The sequence below is a fragment of the Lissotriton helveticus genome, chromosome 2_1, assembly GCF_964261635.1.
Source record: "Lissotriton helveticus chromosome 2_1, aLisHel1.1, whole genome shotgun sequence".
Lineage (NCBI taxonomy): Eukaryota > Metazoa > Chordata > Amphibia > Caudata > Salamandridae > Lissotriton > Lissotriton helveticus.
The window spans coordinates 1,235,874,200-1,235,894,094 of record NC_136059.1 but is presented as its reverse complement, the minus strand read 5'-3'; the positions used below and the strand labels follow the sequence as shown (position 1 = coordinate 1,235,894,094).

The 19,895-nt window shown below is 48.1% G+C and overlaps 1 protein-coding gene across 10 annotated transcripts in view; it reads left to right on the top strand.

Annotated features, from left to right (window-relative positions):
* The window catches only part of LOC144818585 (uncharacterized), a 285,727-nt gene that overhangs the window by 124,226 nt on the left and 141,606 nt on the right, over positions 1-19,895 (top strand). For all 10 annotated transcript variants that reach the window (XM_078676128.1, XM_078676129.1, XM_078676130.1 and 7 more), the window contains one exon: positions 7,356-7,474. In XM_078676128.1, the coding sequence (XP_078532254.1) occupies positions 7,356-7,474 (119 nt within the window). The remainder of the gene's footprint in view (positions 1-7,355; positions 7,475-19,895) is intronic.

Genomic DNA, 19,895 nt, shown 5'->3' with positions numbered 1-19,895 from the left:
TTCTGGGGGCAATATTGGACACGGAATGCAACAAAGCGTTTCCCTCCGAGGAAAGACAGCTGAGGATTGTGTCCCTCTTCCAAGACTTGGGAAAAAGAAATTCTCTTTCAGTCCGCAGGTACAAATCCTTGCTGGGCACAATGTCCTCTTGTATTCCACTGGTACTTTGCTGCAGGTTAAGGATGAGACCATGGCAAGAACAGATCGATCTCCAATGGCGTCATGCGGAGACATCCTTCGACGATGCAATAAAGGTGACACCAGTCATGCTGCAGGCAAAGTGGTGGACGCAAAAGGCAAATGTGTCTCAAGGACTGACGTTTCTAGCAAGAGCAGCTCTGCTAGTGGTAACGACGGATGCGTCGTTAGAAGGATGGGGAGCTTTCCTTCAGGACCTTCAGGTCAGCGGCCGTTGGAAGGCAGAGGAGCAGCAATTACATATAAATCTGCTGGAACTCAGGGCGATCCGCTTGGCATTACTGGCTTTTCTGCCAAGGATAAAAGGTGCGCCGGTGTTGATAAGAACAGACAACACTACGGCAATGCATTATGTAAACAAGCAAGGGGGAACAAGATCTCTCTCCCTGTCTCAGGAAGCCCAGGAGATATGGGAATGGGCTATTCAGCAGGGAATATAATTGACAGCATAACACCTCCCGGGGGATCAAAACGTCAAAGCAGATACTCTGAGCAGGCTAAAATTGTCCTGCCACGAATGGGAGCTATACCAGGAGACCCTGGACAGCGTCTTTCGGAGATGGGGAACACCGATGGTGGACCTCTTCGCAACAAAGGAAAACAGAAAATGCCAGTACTTCGCAAGCTGGCTTCCCCAGAGGGGATCTTGGGGGAATGTGTTTTCCATGGCATGGTCCGGCATCTTTGCCTACGGTTTTCCTCCAATTCCTCTTCTCCCCCGCATACTGGTGAAGATCAAGAAAGAGCCGTGCAGGCTGATCCTAGTAGCCCCGTGGTGGCCCAAACAACACTGGTTCACGGAACTGCTGCTACTGTCGGAGGACCGTCCAATTCGGTTGCGCTTGATTCCATCGCTTCTGACAATGTCCAAGGGGCAGGTGCGCCATCCGGACCCTTGCGATTAGCAGCCTTTCTCCTGAACACTGTGAGTTTAGCCATCTGAACATCTCACATGAATGTAGGGAGATCCTGTCCAAGGCCAGAGCGGAGAGTACCAACAAAACCTACAGAATGAAATGGAAGAGGTTTTGTCTGTGGTGTAAGAGGCATGATGTTCACCCTCTTACTGCTGCACCGCATCAAATTATACCTTACATTCTGCTGTTAGCAAAGTAAGGATTAGCACACGCCTCCATCAAGGTGCATTTGGCTGCGTTATCCCGCTACAGGAGATCATCGTCAGGCCCATCTTTATGGTCCTCAAGGATTATCAAACAATTCATGAAAGGGATATTCAGAGTCTTTCCACCAGTAAAGCCTCCACCACCTTTATGGAATCTGAATATTGTACTCTCTCAATTGATGAAGCCACCATTTGAACCAATACACAGGGCAGACCTGAAGTTCTTGTCCTGGAAAGTGGCTCTTCTCATTGCATTGACTTCAGCGAGAAGAGTAGGTGAACTACAAGCGCTCATGATTCAGGAGCCTTTCTTGCAATTTCAAGAGGATAAGATGATTCTCAGGACAAACCCGAAGTTCATTCCGAAGGTGCCAACTGATTTTCATTTGAACGAACCATTGGTGCTGAAGCGTTTCTTTACTCATCCATCAACAGCGGCAGAAAGAGTATTACACTCGCTGGACGTTCAGAGATGTTTGAAATTTTACTTGAAAGAAACTAAGGCGTTTCGCAAGTCTTCCCAGTTATTCGTCGCCTTCAGCGCACCCAGGAAAGGTTTCCCGCTGTCAAAGAGGGGAATTGCCAGATGGATTTCCAGTGCAATTGTCTACTGTCATCAAGCTGCTGGAAAGCCTTTGAATGCACGAGTCCGTGCCCATTCCACGAGGGCAGTGGCCACATCCACTGCATTGTTTGGAGGAGTGCCAATCCAGGATATCTGCAGAGCAGCAACCTGGGCATCTACACACACCTTAACCAGGCACTACTGCTTGGAGGCAGCCGCAGAATCGGATGCGGCGGTGGGGGAGGCGGTACTGCGGAATATCATCCAGTAACGGTGAGCCTTTCTTGCATCCCTCCATCCGTAATTTCTTTTGTTTACAAAGTCACATTTTATATAAGTATGTATATATGTATATGAGATTATGCTTCATTTTCTAATGGTATTGCATGATTATGTAATGTATCAGGAAAATGTGCTTTGTTTTTTCACTGCTCGCTATTCTGATTCAGGCATGTGAATCTATGAAAGTTCCAATACTGGAGTAAGAAAACAAGTTACTTACCTGTAACTTTAGTTCTCCAGTATTGGAATCTTTCATAGATTCACATGCACCCACCCTCCTCCCCTGAGAGGCTCACCTCGGATTTAGCACAAGAAGTGTGTTATATGCACAAGTGCGCGAAAAATCTGAGGGGCAGAAGGTTATCTCAGGAGTGTTCTAGAGGGTGAGGAGCTCTGATTGGTTCAGGGAAAAGTTTGGGCCTTTTTTACATAACAAAGGCTATGGGTTGCAAAAGGGAAATGGACCTAGGCCTCTTTTCAGTTTGCTGTACTACTAAGCACTACTTTTTTATATACCGGAGACTCCCGTCTCGACGACGGGGAATGATTCAGGCATGTGAATCTATGAAAGATTCCAATACTGGAGAACTAAAGTTACAGGTAAGTAACTTGTTTTCTTACTGTGCCACAACATGCCTGTAATTTACTGTTAGGCGCTTTGATGCCTCATGGGTTCATGGCGTAACCGAGGCAGGGTGAGGTGATTATTTGTGATGGCTACTTTAAGGGGTAATACGTGATTGATGAATGGTGGGTATAGTCCGTACCACTGAAATCATCTGATTTTTCCACCGCGGTGTTTTCCATACAAATATTACTAACAGTCCTCATCAATGTAGCATCTCCACCCGATTTAAGAGCCCTATTTAAGAGCCCGATTTAAGAGCCCTATTGAACACCCCATGTACCACATAATCTTTTCTGACCGATCTATCCACAAGAGCCACACCGCCCTCCACCTCAAAAACATGCAACTTTTGAGCAACTCCTTATCTCAACTAGACTTCAGGGCCGGATGCACTCTGGCATTTGTCCGACGGGCGGCTGGGGGGGGTGGGTTCAGTGGTGGGGACAGAGCTGTTTTCAGAACTAGTTGGCTGTCATGACCCAACCACGCCCCCATGCTCCATTTTAGTCTTGGGCCTCCTGCAGAGTAGGACTGGGTTGAAAGTTTTTTGCTAGAGCTGCCTTTGTTATCCAGGTCCGGTTCTGCTAGACTTCACAAAACCAGATTCACCTCGCACCTACCCACCCCACTAATACTGTCATCAACAGAAGGCAGCAACCCCTAAAAATGGATTCCCACCACCTACCACAATTTATGAGAGGGGAGATTGAGATGACTATACTGATGCCCTCGGGAAAGGCGAAAGAGTAAACATTCCCATAAATTCTGCATGACGGACCAAAGGCCAATCCGGGATCAGCCTGGGCTTCACAGTCTTGGACCGAACCACGTGCACCAAAGCCGAGGTAAAATCGTAGTTGCCCTTACTCTTCTTCCAAGGGCCCTCCTGTGCAGTGCAGCTGAGGATGAGAGAGCGGCCTTAACTTGCAAGAGCGTAGCCGTCTGGCATTTGCTCTGTCACAGTAGAGGACTAGTGACATCAGTCAGGCCCTAAACTGCCAGATGCTTGACCAGGAAAGAAAGAGTAGTGTGGCTTAGCAGGTGTTAGTCTAGCTTTCTGTGCCAGAGATCTACAGCTCGACAGTAGGCGTGGCTCTGAATCCGTCTCTGAACCAATGGCCAGCAGTCAGTGAAGACCTTTGTGTTTCAGAGGGAGCAGCAGCAGAGTGACCTGAGAGTGGCTGGCCCTGCCAGCTCCACTGGCTTTCACTGAGGCCTGAGCGACTCAAGTAAGTGAAGCAGCAGCCTGTCTGGCAGGTGAAGAGGTAATGCATGCCTGGAAAGGTTGGTACCTGCCTGAGGTGCTCTTCAAGGTGGCGATGCCTGGCATAGGGGACTTGGGGGTTATCGCCAGCTTTGAAGTCTGAAGGAGAAGGCTGCCCTCATGTGGAGCTTGAAAGGTGTGATGACATTGCCCCATAATAACCTATGCCTCTCCAATGTAAATAGGGAACTCCTAAACGGCTGAAATCTGTTTCTGATAGTCAGCTAGCAGATCTTAGTAGGTAATTTTCAAAGAGCTTAATGTGTACACATTCTAGCCCTGGATAATCCCTGACATATATTGGGCCCGTCGGATGTCGCCGAAGGCCCTCCCAGATGCGTCCGGAGCTGGACAGTACAACTGACGTACTCCCTTCCTCACTCCCTTCCTTTCCCCCCCCCCTTCCCTCACTCCCCTTCCCTCTCTCCCCTTCCCTCTCTCCCCTTCCCTCTCTCCCCTTCCCTCTCTCCCCTTCCCTCACTCCTCTTCCCTCTCTCCCCCTCCCCTCTCTCCCTCCCCCCCTCTCCCTCCTCACTCATCTTCCCTCACTCCCTCACCCCCATTCCCTCACCCCCTTCCCTCACTGCCCTTCCCTCACATCCCTCACCCCCTTCCCTCACTCCCTCCCCTCACTCCCTCACCCCCTTCCCTCACTCCCTCACCCCCCTTCCCTCACTCCCTCACCCCCCTTCCTCACCCCCCTTCCTCACCCCCCTTCCTCACTCCCTTCCCTCACTCCCCTTTCCTCACTCCCCTTCCTCACTCCCTCCCCTTCCCTCACTCCCTCCCCTTCCCTCACTGCCTTCCCTCACTCCCTCCCTCACTCCTCTTCCCTCACTTCCTCCCTCCTCTTCCCTCCCTCTCTCCCTCTCTCCCTTCCCTCACTCCCTTCCCTCACTCCCCTTCCCTCACTCCCCTTCCCTCACTCCACTCCCTCACCCCCTCCCTACTCCCCTTCCCTCCCTCACTCCCCTTCCCTCCCTCACTCCCCTTCCCTCCCTCACTCCCCTTCCCTCCCTCACTCCCCTTCCCTCCCTCACTCCCCTTCCCTCCCTCACTCCCCTTCCCTCCCTCACTCCCCTTCCCTCTCTCCCTCACTCCCTTCCCTCTCTCCCTCACTCCCTTCCCTCACTCCTTCACTCCCCCTCCCTCACTCACTCCCTTCCTCACTCCCCTTTCCTCACTCCCCTTTCCTCACTCCCCTTCCCTCACTCCCTCCCCTCTCTCCCTCCCTCACCTCCCGTCCCTCCCCTCCCGTCCCTCCCCTCCCCTCCCCTCCCGTCCCTCCCCTCCCTCCCTTCCCTCACTCCCTCACTGCGTCTCCCTCCCTCTGTCGCCCTCCTCCCTCTGTTGCCCTCCTCCCTCTGTCTGTCTCCCTTTCTCTGTCTCCATTTCTCGGTCTCCTTCCCTCCCTCTCCCTCTGTCCCTCTACCTCCCTCTGTCACCCTCTGTCATTTCACCCTGCCTGTGTGTCACTGAGCTGAGACAGCTTCCCCAGCCGGCTTCCCCAGCACGCACAGACACACAGCCCCACCCGAGCCTTCACAGGTCTTTAAAAAGACCATTTGCATGTAAATGGAGCTTTGCTGTATTTCACCTCCTTTTAGCGCCCCTGCAGCTCCACTCTGGCCTCCTGGAATGAATCGCCCGGCCCCACAGAGCAACAGAGTCTCTCAGAGTGTCTCTGGGCAGTGTTTGCAGACATTCTTGGATTTTTCTTTTTTTAAACACGGTACGATGTCTCATGGTCCGCGGGCCGCCACGGAAGGCTTGCCGGGCAGCTGCCGGCCCGCGGGCCGTACTATGAGTACCCTTGCTCTAGGGTGTGCTGCTTCATAGACCTGCCCGCAAGACTGGAAGTCAACTTCAGTATGGATTGTGGCGGACAGGCCTTCAAGGGTAACCCACACTTGCCACTGCTAGGGTCTACCTGCTGGTGCTAAGACAGCAGGGCCTTGCGGGGCCTTCTAAGGTCTAGTATGGGATTGTGCTCCCTCAGGAGAGTGGTCTGGTAGACTGGTTATGAAGGCTTATCCCGGTTCCCTAGTTCCAAATTCAGCAGCTCTGGCCATATTGCCACACCCTCTTCCCCCACTGAACCCCATACTGCCCCACTAAGAAAGACTCACACTGCCTTTAACTACTACCCAATTTGCCCCGGCTATAAACACCTGGATGTGGCTCAATTTAAATGACACACTAGACAAGAGGAATATGATGCCTAAAAAAAAGTAACAACATTTTGGAAAAAGCAAACACTCATAGGGAATGCAAAATTTAGCAAACAATGTGAAATGTAAGCAGGAACAATATAGTTAGCTTAACGGTTTTACCCTGCCTATTCAGAAATCGGTGAGTGATTTTGCCTGAAAAGTTAAGGAAATGACTACAGGGCCCTGAATGGACCCATTTCAATGTCCATTGCTTATATCCTTACAAACTGTAAGCAGTATGATAAAAAAGGCCACATCCCTGAACACAGGTCCACAGTGCATATTTTGTTTTTCAATCCACACATTGCAGTACCTTCCAGGATTGGTGCACTAGTTCCAAGCCTGGGGAAAACAAAGAAGAGAAAACAAAAGTAGCGCTTCATTGGCCAACTGTGCTAAGTGGCGCTAATGTGTTTCGTGTGAATAAAGTCAATCAGGCCACTTTGCTACCACTCTGTCTTACTTTATTTTGTTATTTATTTTTCCTATTTTTAACCTTTTTTCCCCGATGCTGCACTTTGGAATTAAAATGTCAGAAAAATACGACATTTCCAGCAAAAGTATATTTCTTTTTTGGATCCATTTCAAAGGGGAGAAAATAAACGAAAGGAGAGGAACGAGACGGAGAACCTCTTCCTGAAGTCACTGTTTTCAATAAGAGAGGAACTGCTAGACAGAAGGAGAGGGAAGCGTGGGGGGGCAGCTGAATCTGCATTTATTGAAAATGCTTCCATTTTGAAATGATGATACTGTGAAACAACTATAACGAGTCTCTTTGAATGTACCTCAAAGGCAGCGAGCAGAGGTTCTGCTGCAGAGTTTACATTTATCTGTTTACCAAGGGTGAGGGCAAAAATCGAGAACCCAATAGGGACCAGTCTGGGCACTTGCTTTTTAGCACGACCCGGCCCACTTAAAGCCCTGACTCTACTGGGCATTGCAATGACGAGGAGCTGTATAGGTTTGCTACAGATTTGAAGAAGGCACATAGTATGTCCACCTGATTTTTGTTAGAGCACAGACTTTGAGGGGGTGCATCGGGCTGAGGTCAATAATCAGTATTTTTCTTTGGTTTGCCTCAGACTACCCACTGCCCACACATCAGGACCATATGATTGTGACCGAATCATGGGAGACTCAGGCAAAGAAGATAACATGCAGTCCTTTCACACTGACAAGCAACAGCTGCTGGCCCTGAAAGGTGAGTGTTCTATTATGAGCATAGCTTTACTTATTTACTACAAAGCAGATGTCTCTGGCTTGGCTAGGCAAACTAATGTGTTCTATCTTGCCCGTTTTATACACGGAAGCCAGTTCAAGGCATACTCAAATTCTCACTTTCTGACAAATTGGAGCTCCTTTGAAAAAACGATCCTGGTGTTGGAAAGTAGTGGATAATGTAATGAAATATATTTCAGTCCACAATGTTGACATAGTTGCGTACATGTACATGCATATCCTGTCTACATGCTGTGTATGTGCATAACTTGTTTACACACGTGCATATCCTGATCACGCTGTTTGAACATAGCAGGTGACCACTGTTCTGTTTTTACTCTTTTGCCAGAGACACGCATTGGTCCCCACACTTAAGTCAACTTATCAAATAAATCTCCAGTTCTACATGATATGATTTCCACATGCTGTAACTCAGATTTTGTTTCTAAACCCTCTCAAGCAAAAAAGTTACTTATCTTTGGTAGTAGTCTTTCTGGTGCATACTCTATCTGCATAATCCTCGCGCGCCAGATTATATCTAACTTTTTTATAGCTCTCTTTTGTTGAAAACTGAACAGGTGTGATGTCACTGAAGCTTATTGCACCACCCAGTACATGAATATCATGTTTGGGATTTGTACTGTTTTGCATTTTTACTCTAGTGCTGTTTTGGTACCTTTATATGTTGCCCTTAATAGAGCCTGTTTCTCTATGCCATGGTTAGCAGGTGGGTTGCGCTCCAGTTAATTTAGTGATCTCAAGAGTTCTTGCCGACATGGAGCTCCTGAAATGGTATCCCTATGTACCAATCATCTCCCAGATCGCCCTGTAACTCTGCCACTGCCCCGGATGTGGCCACCGTCATATCTGGGGCCCCCCACCATGGCTGGCTCCATAACCACCTGCAAACTGCGAAGTCCTATCAACCTCTGACATGTGTGTACCCCACCCCTATAGGGGGTACCATGTGGTGTTTGCACTAAAGAGGCAATTCCAAATTTACCATGCAAGTCTTATTTAATTTGATTATAAATTAGAGTTGACCCAAGCCCTCCTACTAGATGTGCTTGTGCATGGCTTATTTCCCTTACCGTAGAAAAGTTTGATGGCCGCCACTGAAGTTGGTAACTACTGTTCTCTGTTTTAACCACAGCTTTATTTAACGCTCCGTAGGAATATTCGATGGCCTCCTGGGAAGTAGAGAACTATTGTTTTCTTCTTTAACCACAGTTACGTGGGATGTCCCTATGGTGCCCTCTGTGCCAATATATCTCTTCTGGTTAGTGATTGCCAAGCCGTTCATTTACCCCGCACTGCCCAGTCCCTAATTTCAAGATTAGCTGGTAAGCATCGTGGAGTTCGCCTCTCAGGCCATCAGTATATTTGTTAACAAGTTATTGTTTGAGTCCAACGCCTTACTCTTATCTCTACCCGCTGACCTCCACTTGTATGGGAGAACCGCACCGTCAAGAATTATTACCCCCATATGGAATATAAAACTACTGCTCTCTTCGTAAACACAGTTCTGACTGATATGATGCATTGTGCACTGCTTGCAAATATGTGCATTTACATTTGAGGTTAACTAAGCCCTTGTTTACCCCCCTACTTTGTTAGTCCCAAATTTGGGGGTTCAAACTGATAACCGTGTGCTGCACCAGCAAGTGAACTATGAACTCCCCTGGAGAGGGTAATTAGATGGAAACAAAGTGGAGCCTTTTTGACCAGTTGAGGTACTGGGTTTTTCAGAACCGGCACAGACACCGGTAACCCAGCGGTGTCCGGGTACACCCAGAGACCTCGGGTTCTTCCTGATCCAGACCACAGAAACTCAGAGTCTTCTAGGTGAAGTCAAAGATCGATTTATTGGCTGCAACCAAGGTAACAAGTGTCCTAGAAGTACAACACACGGGGAAGTATATTCTCAGGAGACTGCTCGAATTTACAAAATCAGGCTTCTCTTCTTATACACAATTTTAGGCTTCAGGCAAAACATTCTTGGTTGTAAAGTAAATCGTTAACATATTTCCAATACAAAGAAAAAGCAGAGTCATGATGACATGTCCATATTTCACTTCGTGCTGCCTACAACAAATCACCCGGCAAGGCCCAACATTTCATCAGATATCGGTGGACCCCCAATAAAACAGGCACCTCCCCACCATAAAGTAAGTGAAGCAAAAAGGGCAGAGACAGATGGGAGCAAGATACGGCAGGTGTGCGCGCTGAAATTGTTTTATGGTTTGTTGAGCCCTGATGCTATCTTGTTCGGCCACTGGGAGGGGAACTGACCTAACGAGTTCGGCCTGGGGCAATGGTTCCAACTTGCACAGGTCATAGGAAAGTCGATTAAGGAGTATGTGTCCTTGCTGTAATGAATTTGGCTGGATTAAGGCCTATGTAAAGGGCAACACACAAGATGGCTGCAGTGTATAAAATGGAAGCCAAGGGTTCTGGACGAAAATGACGATTTAAAGGAGAAATCGTTACTCGAATACGCTGAAAATATATGTACATGGTGTGCTCGTCATTCTCGGTCTTTTGATACCAAATTCGTCATGTCTCGATGAAGTTTTAATTCTCGAGTCCAGAACGATCACATGAATCCAGAATCTTCAGAACCACAAACCCTCCTTTTGCCCTTACATAGGCAATTAATCTATCCTCATGTTAATCTGAGTCCAGATCTATATTCCTAAAGTCATTGAGATGTTGCTGTAACATCATTCTAGTACTCAGTTCATCTCTTGATACAGGCTTCCTTACATATGATGTAACACAGAGGCCACATATTGCAGGAGCACACTGTATGCATAGACAGAACAGGAAAAGAATGCCTAAGACCATCCCAATGACCATCAGAATTTTCCATCCCCAGGCGGATATCAGTTCCCAGAGCCATTACATTAATGACCAATCTCCTTTATCCACATGAATAGATTCGGAAATCTTATGTAGTTTGGAGATGGCCTGGTATACTGTTGGATCGTTATCAGGGATGAAGATGCAGCAACTAGATTGTATCAATCTGCATACCCCACCTCGGTCTGCAAGTATGACATCTAGAGCGACCCTGTTCTGAAGGGTCATAAGTCGATCCGACTGGAGCTCAGCAGTCAGGTTACTAAGGGCACCAGTAGTTTCTATCACGGTGGACTCAACTACCCTTGTCAATTGCCTTATGTTTCTGCTGTTAGCCATGGATCCCCAGAACGGCAGAAAACCCTTTGCAAAGTCCCCAAATTCTTGACTTGCAGTGTCTTCTTCACTCAAAACACCTCTAACTATCCTTGTCCGGTGGTAGTCTGCCGCTGCTGTGTAGGTGGAAGGCAACAGGAAGGAAACAAAACATGAGCCCGAAAAGTCAGGGGGCAACCATGTATATGCTCTATCGTGGCAGATGAAATAAGTACCCTTAGCTGCTAGAAACGCAGGGGAAGTCTGAGATCCAAAAACATACGTTTCAGTACAGACACTCTTCCCCAACTGAGCCCTGGGATTCGTGCCATTACCTTGCAGACACAGATAACCCTGATGGGGTACAATCCAAATCGGGGACGATCTCTTAGCTTGCTGTTTCTCACTCAGAGTAGCTCCATATCCAGTCATGTTCCGTCCTATGTATAATAGTGTCTCATCTCTAGGGATAGTCTCATAAGAAATACCTTCCTTAATCATGTCAACTATACCTTTGACTAGAGCACTTTTTCTAGGATCGTCTGTTACAGAACGTAGGGGGTAGATTCCGTGTGCATATGTGAACATTGTCCTATATGCCCATACAGAACCATTGTGACTAAATGGCAGGACCAAATAGGGGATACCTTTATCCGTTGTGTGAGGCATAAGACCGCACACCCAACAGTTAGTTGTGTTCATTACAAGTTGGTGTTGGTGTAACAACTGAACAAAGGAGTTATTAATGAACTCCAATCTCCTATTTGATTCGTGGTCAGGCAAAGGGTGGAAAGAATGAGAAGAAACAGTGGGAGGAGGTATGGGGGATGCAGTGTGTGCAAATGTTACACGAAAAGAGAATAAAACATAACTTATTAAAAAATACCATGACACTGAATAGCATGGAAATACACAATATTATAAAGTTTTTCCTTGTCATCACGTTGCACAGTCGGCGCTTTAAGGTCGCTTGTTTGGCAGGTCTCTCCACATCGGGAAACTCCATCCTCTCTAAAGTGCTGCCCGCGGTGGTAGGTTGCCTCTGCTAAGGGATGCTTCTGTCAGTCTAGGGCAACTCCCTTGGACCAACCAGAACTACCGACCTAACGTCGTCAGCTGCACCCCAAAGACTTTTAATCAACCGCGGCCCTAGCAGCGGAACCCGGATGGCGGTTCGAAAAACAAAAATAAGCAAGTTACCTAGATGGGAGAGCTGCACTTTCAAAAATAGTACTTGGGGAAAAGGAAAATATCGGTTTTTATTAGTCCATGGATCTTAGTCTCAAATTGCAAAAAGAAAGTGTTTTACTAGTTCGTTTTTCTCGGTCTCAAATTGTATCGCTGCTTCCCAGGTATTGTCTGATCCTGGAACAGAAGGTCAGGCTCTGTAATGTTCAATCGCTCAGATGGTGTCACAGCCTTGTGCAAAATGTTCTCATTCTCTTGTTCAGAGTCAGTTCTCTTTACGTGCAAGTCATGAAAAGGGACGGTATGTGACACGGTATCAGGTTCAGGGTCAGTGACACCCTTCTGGACCCACTGGTCATAGGGTAGAGGGAAAGGGAGTTTCTTACAATGGATCCCGTATACCCAGTTGGCCTTCCCCTCCACCCGAACGGCTGATCTTGTAGAAAGAAGAGATGAGGCCCGGTCCACCTGGGTTGGTCGTTCTTCGTTCTTTGGAAGTTCCTTACAAGGATCCAGGAGCCGGGGTCAATGGCGTGACCCGGAGTCTCAGAGACCGGAGGCAGGGTGTTGTGGACCTGTTGATGCAAAACACGCAATTTAGCCGTCAATTCATACAGATAGTTAAGCAGAATAGGGTGTTCAAGCTCGCTGAACTTGGTGGGTCTAGGCACTCCCCATATGTTGGCTGGCCGGCCAAAAACTATTTCATATGGACTAAGTTTCACTCGTGAATGCACAGTCATCCTAGTGGACAGGAGTGCTAAGGGTAGAGCGTCAGGCCATTTAAGGCCTGTGCTCGCTTGGATTTTGGCCAGTTTAAGTTTTAACGTGCCATTGTAACATTCTACTAATTCAGCTGATTGGGGGTGATTTGCAGCGTGGAACTTCTGCCGGATACCTAGCCCTTCACACACTCTTTTCATCACACGACCCACAAATTCACTCCCATTGTCAGACCAGACCATTCTAGGCATTTCAAACCTGGGGAAGTACTCTTTCACAAGGGCTTTTGCTGTGGACAAGGCAGTATTGTCTTTTAGGGGATAGGCTTCTACCCATCTTGAGAAGGCACAAACAACAACGAGTACGTATTTTAAATTGTTGCACCTCTCCATGTGAATGAAATCTAGCTGCAAAACCTCGAACGGGTACGTAGGAGGTGCAAAATGACCAGCTGGAGTTGGGGTTCCCCTACCAGGATTGTGTTTCAAACATACCATGCAATTTTTGACAACATTCTCTGCACATTTGGGAATCCCTGAATTCTTCCATACTGGGGCCAACAACTCGCAAATCCCTTTAACGCTGATATGAGCCATTCCATGAGCCATTGTAACCACTGCTAGCACATATGCATCGGGTAACAACCATCTCTGATGCTCTGATAATTCAATCCAACAACCATTTGCATCCATTCTACCCGTACTTTCTCTCCACGTGCTCAACTCTTTCTCTGTGGTCTCAGCTTGGATGGACTTCACGCTCTCTACTGTGTCTTCACACATTCCAACATCACCAGTCGATCTTGCAGGGCCTGCAACGTACATTCGGCTCATTACATTCTTTGCCGTTTCTTTCGCGATCTCATCAGCAAATGCGTTTCCACGACCAACATCATCAGTCACCTTCTTGTGAGCACTACATTTCACAATCGCCATTTGCAGGGGCAGGGTCAGTGATTCAAGAAGCTCATTCACCAACTGACCATGCTGAATCTTAGCTCCATGCGACGTCAGGAATCCACGTTCTCTCCACAATCGCCCAAAACTGTGAGCCACTCGAAATGCATACTGACTATCAGTGTAGATAGTCACTTTCATCCCTTTAGACAACACACATGCTCTCGTCAGTGCAATTAGTTCTGCTGCCTGAGCTGAATTATGTGGGACACGTGCAGCTTCAACTACTGTGTGCAACGTCGTAACGGCATATGCTCTGGTCGTGTCTCCACTCGGGAGCTTAAAGCACGAACCATCCACCCATAATGTACCATCACACTCAGCAAGAGGAGTGTCGAATAAATCTATTCTCCCTTTCGTCTCTTCCTCCGTTCTGAGAAAACAATCTTGCTGTTCTGAAACATCTGTTTCCTCTGTAATTGGCAACAACGTAGCTAGATTTAAGGTACTGCATCTTTTTATGTGCACATGGCTCGCTAGCAGTGTCAATTCGTAACTGGACAGTCGAGCACTAGTTAAGTGCTGTGTCTTGGTTCTATTTAACAATGTGTCTACTGCATGCGGGACCATCACGATTAGTGTATTATTCATTACTAGACCAGCAGACTGTCGAATAGAGACAGCTGCTGCTGCTGTGGCTCTTAAACAACTCGGTAATGCTTTAGCTATCAGATCCAAAGTCGACGAAAAATAGGCGCATGGACGCTGCCTACCTCCAAACAACTGAGTCAACACAGACAATGCACAGCCCTCTTTTTCGTGGACATATAATGTGAAAGGCTTACTGTAGTCGGGGGTACCTAACACAGGAGCCGAACACAATGCTGTGCGTAATTCGAGAAAACTTTTCTGACACTCTTCAGACCAAGGAATGGGATTGGGTGTATTCTTACACGTTAATGCCACCAAGGGTTTGGCTAATAACGAAAAATTTGGGATCCATTGTCTACAGTACGATGTAATGCCCAAGAAAGCACGCACTTCTCTCTGTGTTCTTGGCACATTCAATTTTGCTATTGCCTGAATTCTTTCTGGGGTCAGTTTCCTTCCCTCCTTCGATAAGAGGTGACCTAAGTAGGTCACATCTTGTCGGCAATACTGCAGTTTGGAAAGTGACACCTTGTGATGAAGATCACACAAATGATGTAACAATGACAGCGTGGCCTTTTTACAAATTTCCTCAGTGTCTGCGGCAATGAGTAAATCATCCACATACTGTACAAGAGTCGCACCTTCAGGTAAAACAATCGTATCAAGCTGTGTTTTTAGAGCTTGACTGTATATTGATGGACTTTCACAGTAGCCCTGAGGAGCGCGTTTAAAGCGGAAGCTCCGACCTCCTAAACTGAAGGAAAAAATATCCCTGCTTTCTTCAGCAATCGGGATGCTGAAGAAGGCATTCTTCAGGTCAATCACCGAAAACCAAGATGCAGATGCTGGAATCATAGTCAATAATGTGGTAATGTCGGGGACAACTGGGAATTGTGGCACAACTATTTTATTCACCTCTCTCAGATCTATCACAAATCTGTATACAGGTGGCTGAGAAGGGTCAGTTCGTTTTAAAACAGGCAGAACAGGACTATTGCAAACATTGCCTCGTGTTTCTTCAATCACATCCTTTTCAATCAATTCATAAACGATCGCTAGCCAAGCTTTTTCACCTTCACTCGAGATTTTGTATTGGGGAATTCGTGGCATTTTAACGTTGACTTTCAATGTTACAACATATGGTGGAATTTCTAAGCGGCCCACATCATTAGGACCAGCGGCCCAAAGAATATCTGGAAGAAACGACAATTCTGCTGGAAGTTTGTCCCTCGATAAATACATGGGAGAAACCGCTTTCTTACCTAAAGTAAGTTGTACTCCTGAAGGAGAACAGTACAAAGTCGCATGCAACCTTCTTAACAAATCTAATCCTAGCAAGTTTTCACCACAACCTGTTGTCAGAATGAGGGGTGCTTCGAATTCGCAAGGACCAACAGAAAGAGACAAAGGGTCAGAAATCGGATTTCTAACTGGGGCGCCAGAAAAACCTACAGAAACGTTCATTTCGCCAGACAAAGGTGCGCCAGGGAGTTTGGAGTGCATAATAGAACTCTTTGTAGCACCAGTATCCAACAGAAAAGGCTCTGACACACCTGGTGTAATCACCTCGGCGTAAGGTCCACTCTGATCTACTGGAACTGAAATAACTCTTTGTCTATGGCTGTCCTAGCAATCATTACCCTCCAAATACTCATCTTCTGTATAGTAATCATCAACGTAGTATTGAGCTGTCCTGTCAGATGCGTTATTCTGCTGATCAAACCTATTCATAGAGTTTTGTGGTGGAAGGGGACGTGCGTTCTGAGGGGCGTTTCCATGCCCTCTACCCCTAGGTGCTTGCTGACTGCCACGACCTCTCACACCAGAAACTCCATTTGCACGTTGTAATAGAATAGGACAATTATATTTGAAATGACCCTCTTCTCTGCAATATGAACACTGGTTGGGGCCTACAGGTACACGGGGTTGAGTATACTCGACTCTTTGCGAGTTCCTCTGATATTGTTGAGGCTGCTGAAAATTATTTTGGTAGTGATTCTGACCATTATTATTTTGATTACCACTACCACGTGGCGGATATGCTTGCTGTAGCAAAACCTTCGTTTTCAATTCTTTCGTTTTCTTTTCTACTCTATCTTTCTCGTCTTTGTCTCTATTTTCGTAATATTGGGCAGTAGCTAATATCTGCGCTGAAGAGGAGACTGCCCAAGAACTTTCTGAATCCTTTAACTTTTTACACAATTCTGGAATCAGATTGTGCACGAATTTATCGACGAACAATCTCTGACCACCTTCTGTGGTCATGTCCTGACCGCTGTGGTCGACAAATGTCTCTTCAAACCTGGTGAAGAAATCGGAGACTGTTTCTTCTTTCTTCTGCTTGCATGCAGATAACTTATCCCAATTTACACGTATCGTAGGCATTATCGTTTTCATGTAATCAACTATTCTACCAGGAAGTTCTGCTATCAAAGGCTCAGGCTTAGCACCACCAACTTGTCGGGCGTCTGCAGCGGCAATATTAGCCCATGAGTCACCTAATTCTTGATCATGATCTGTATGACGAATTTTACCCCATAAAGGCTGTGGAACAACATTCCCAAATAACATGTCGATATCGGCTAAATTCATTATACATGATTCAGCAGTTTGTGACAACTCTTTGTAATACCCTGCAGGATTTTTACGCGGATCAGGTAATGTCTGTTTAAGTGCTAAAACGTCAGCTCGCTTCCATGGGACATGTACCCATACACTCTGAAAGTGTGGCAGGATAGGTGGGTTAACAGTTGTGTCGCCCTCTCTCCATTGTGGGGGAACTTCTCTCATAGGGTATTGTCGCGCCTTTTTCCTACTAGATGCACTAGATTGCGACCCAGAACTGCTTCCCTTACTCCGATATGATAACAACATGTTCGAGGCATGTGGGCTGCTAAATTCATATCTTAGCATTAGATCGCCGCCTAGTGTTGGGCTCGGATGATTGCACATTGTTGTCCTGGAAGAGTCTTCGAAGTATCCTGAGATAGGTGGCTCCTCCCCTGGACTACAGTGCGCATGGGCATCGGCTCCATCCCCAGATTGTTTTTTTCCGCCATTGGGTTCGGATGTGGTCTGGACGTCTTACTGTCGGAACCAAGTAAAACTAACTTTTAGCGGCCAAAAGGCCTCGATTTTCTTGCGTCGGTATTGTCTGCGCACGGTCTCGAGTCTTCCGTCTCTTGGAGCCGGAATTAGCGGAGTTTTCTTCGCTCTCTGAACTTTGAGGCCTTCTCATCGCGACACGACTGCAAGCCTTTACGGACATGGAGCGGAGCCCGTTTAAGTACTGCCCGCTCTGTGGGTCCAAGTACCCACACATCGATCTACACCCCGTGTGTAACAAGTGCCTTTCGCCGGACCACGACGACGGCAAGTGCAAGGCCTGTGCACAGTTCCGCTCCAAGAAAACTCTCAAGCTTCGGCGCGCGGTGCGCTTGGAAGCTAGGCAAGCGGCCCCGGATCCGGAGAACATCTTCGGCGACCAAGAAGAAGAGGTCCAGGGTCACCATCTACAAATCTCCCCATCACAGACGGAGGTCGAGGCGGACCCGGGAGACGACGACGGAGTCGCGGGTCAAGTTCTCGAATACGTCGAAGAGGTAGGAGACGACGATGAGATTTATGGGGCCGCGGCAGACAGCTCGGGGGACGAGCTCTGCCCCGAAGGTTACGAAGATGCCGACCGGGACACGGGATCGCCTGTCGGCCTTACCCAGGACCCGTTGCCGCAAGCCACAGCCCCGCCTTCAGGCCCGGCTACGGACTCACTTGCTGGGCACGCTGTTTCGAAACCGAAACTGAAACCCTCGGGGTCGTCAACACCTAAAATGGCCGACCCGAAAACGAAACTGAAACCTAAGGACTCGAGTGTCCCTGAGATGGCTGCCGTGCCAGTGAAGAAATCGGTGCCCGTCACCCCATCGGCTCCGTCGACCTCCGGTCCGCAGAAGCCGAGGAAGTCTGTCGATTCCGATGCTCCAAAATCGAAACCGACGCCCGAGGAAGGGGCCTCCAAGAAAGATGGTCGGCACGGATCAGCGGCTACGGCGCCGTCCAAGCCCGCCAAGGTCGGCTCCAAAGAGGCTACGCACAAGAAGTCTGCGCCCCGGCCTCAAGAATCGGAGGTGCCGAAGACGGTTTCCGCGCCCAAAACGCACAAGGCCCTTGAAGACGTCGGATCCGAGGGACCGCTCAAAGCATCCTTGTCGGCGACGAAACCCACTGGCAGTGTACCGTCCCCCATTGCGGAGTCACTGCAGAGAATCAGGGAGAAAGCCTTTGCTCCATCGGCTCTGATGCCATCACCGCAGCCGCAAAAGGACACTCCGGCAAAGCCTTCTGGAAAACTTCTCTTTCTCTTGCCACCTAAGGAGGCGCCGAAAGCGTTTTCGACGAAATCGGCTCCGAAACAGGGTTCCTCGCTGGCTGGCCCTCTTCCACGACGTGTACTCGAATCGGAAGACGATTCAGAGCATTTCATCGATGCTGCCACCGGCAAGCTGACACTCTATAAAAGGAAGATCACTTCGGAGCCAGTGGACTCCTACATCATCCCACTGAAGAAAAAGAGGGTGCCCCTTGACGCCTCAGGCCTCACGGAACCGATCCAGCCTCCTCCAAGACGGAGCCCTACTCCCTCCCCAGAGCACTCTGTGGGTGAGGGGTATGATGAGGATGAGCAGTACAATTTTCCTATCGATGAACCTGATGTGCTACCGGATTCATACGATGACACTGGTGACCAGAACACCCAAGGTGTGGGCCAAGACCCGCAGACCTTTAATGCACGTGCATCCCCGACTGAGGACTCAGCAGGATTTCATGCACTAATTGAAAGGGCGGCAGCCAATCATGATGTGGACATGCATGCTGACCCGGTTGAGGAAGACTTCCTTTTCGACACCTTTGCAATATCTGAAAGGACAGTAAAAACACTTCCTATGCTGAAAGGTGTCCTTAAACATGCTGGGGACATTTTTAAGGAGCCTACGAGGGCGAGAGTGGTCAACCCTCGCATTGAAAAAAAGTACAGGCCTGCACCTGCGGACCCCGCCTACATCCGGGGACAATTGCCACTGGACTCTCTTGTGGTTGCCAATGCCAGGAAACGTGCCAACTCCCAGACAACGGGTGAAGCTCCTCCCCTAGATAAAGAGTCCAAAGTGCTAGAGGCAGGAGGCAAAAGAGTAGCTGCACAGGCAGCAAACTTTTGGCGCATCGCCAATACACAGGCGCTCCTGGCGCGTTACGATAGGGCGCACTACGACACCCTAGAACAGGTTATACAACACCTGCCCCCACAGTTCCAAGAAGGCACCAAAATGCTTATTGAGGAAGGAAAGTTAATATCAAACGCAGCCATCAAGTGTGCACTTGACGCTGCGGACACAGCTGCTAGGGCTATCAATACTAGCGTTATGCTGAGAAGACAAGCGTGGCTCCGCATCTCAGGGTTTAAACAGGATATTCAAACAACAATTCTTAATCAGCCAGTCAATCCTGATAGTCTGTTTGGTCCGGATGTTGACACCACCCTAGAGAAAATAAAGAAAGACACAGAAACTGCTAAGTCTATGGGGGCCCTACAGTCCCAACAGTTTCGTGGCAGCAATTTTCGTCGCTCAGGTGCACGTGGAGTCACCAGAGGACAAATGGGTCAACAATCCCAGTTCTCCAAAGGTGGGGCGCAATCCTCGTTCACTAAACAGAACAAGGGAGGTTACAGGAATAACAGCAACAGAGGTCGCGGCAGAGGAAACAACAGCT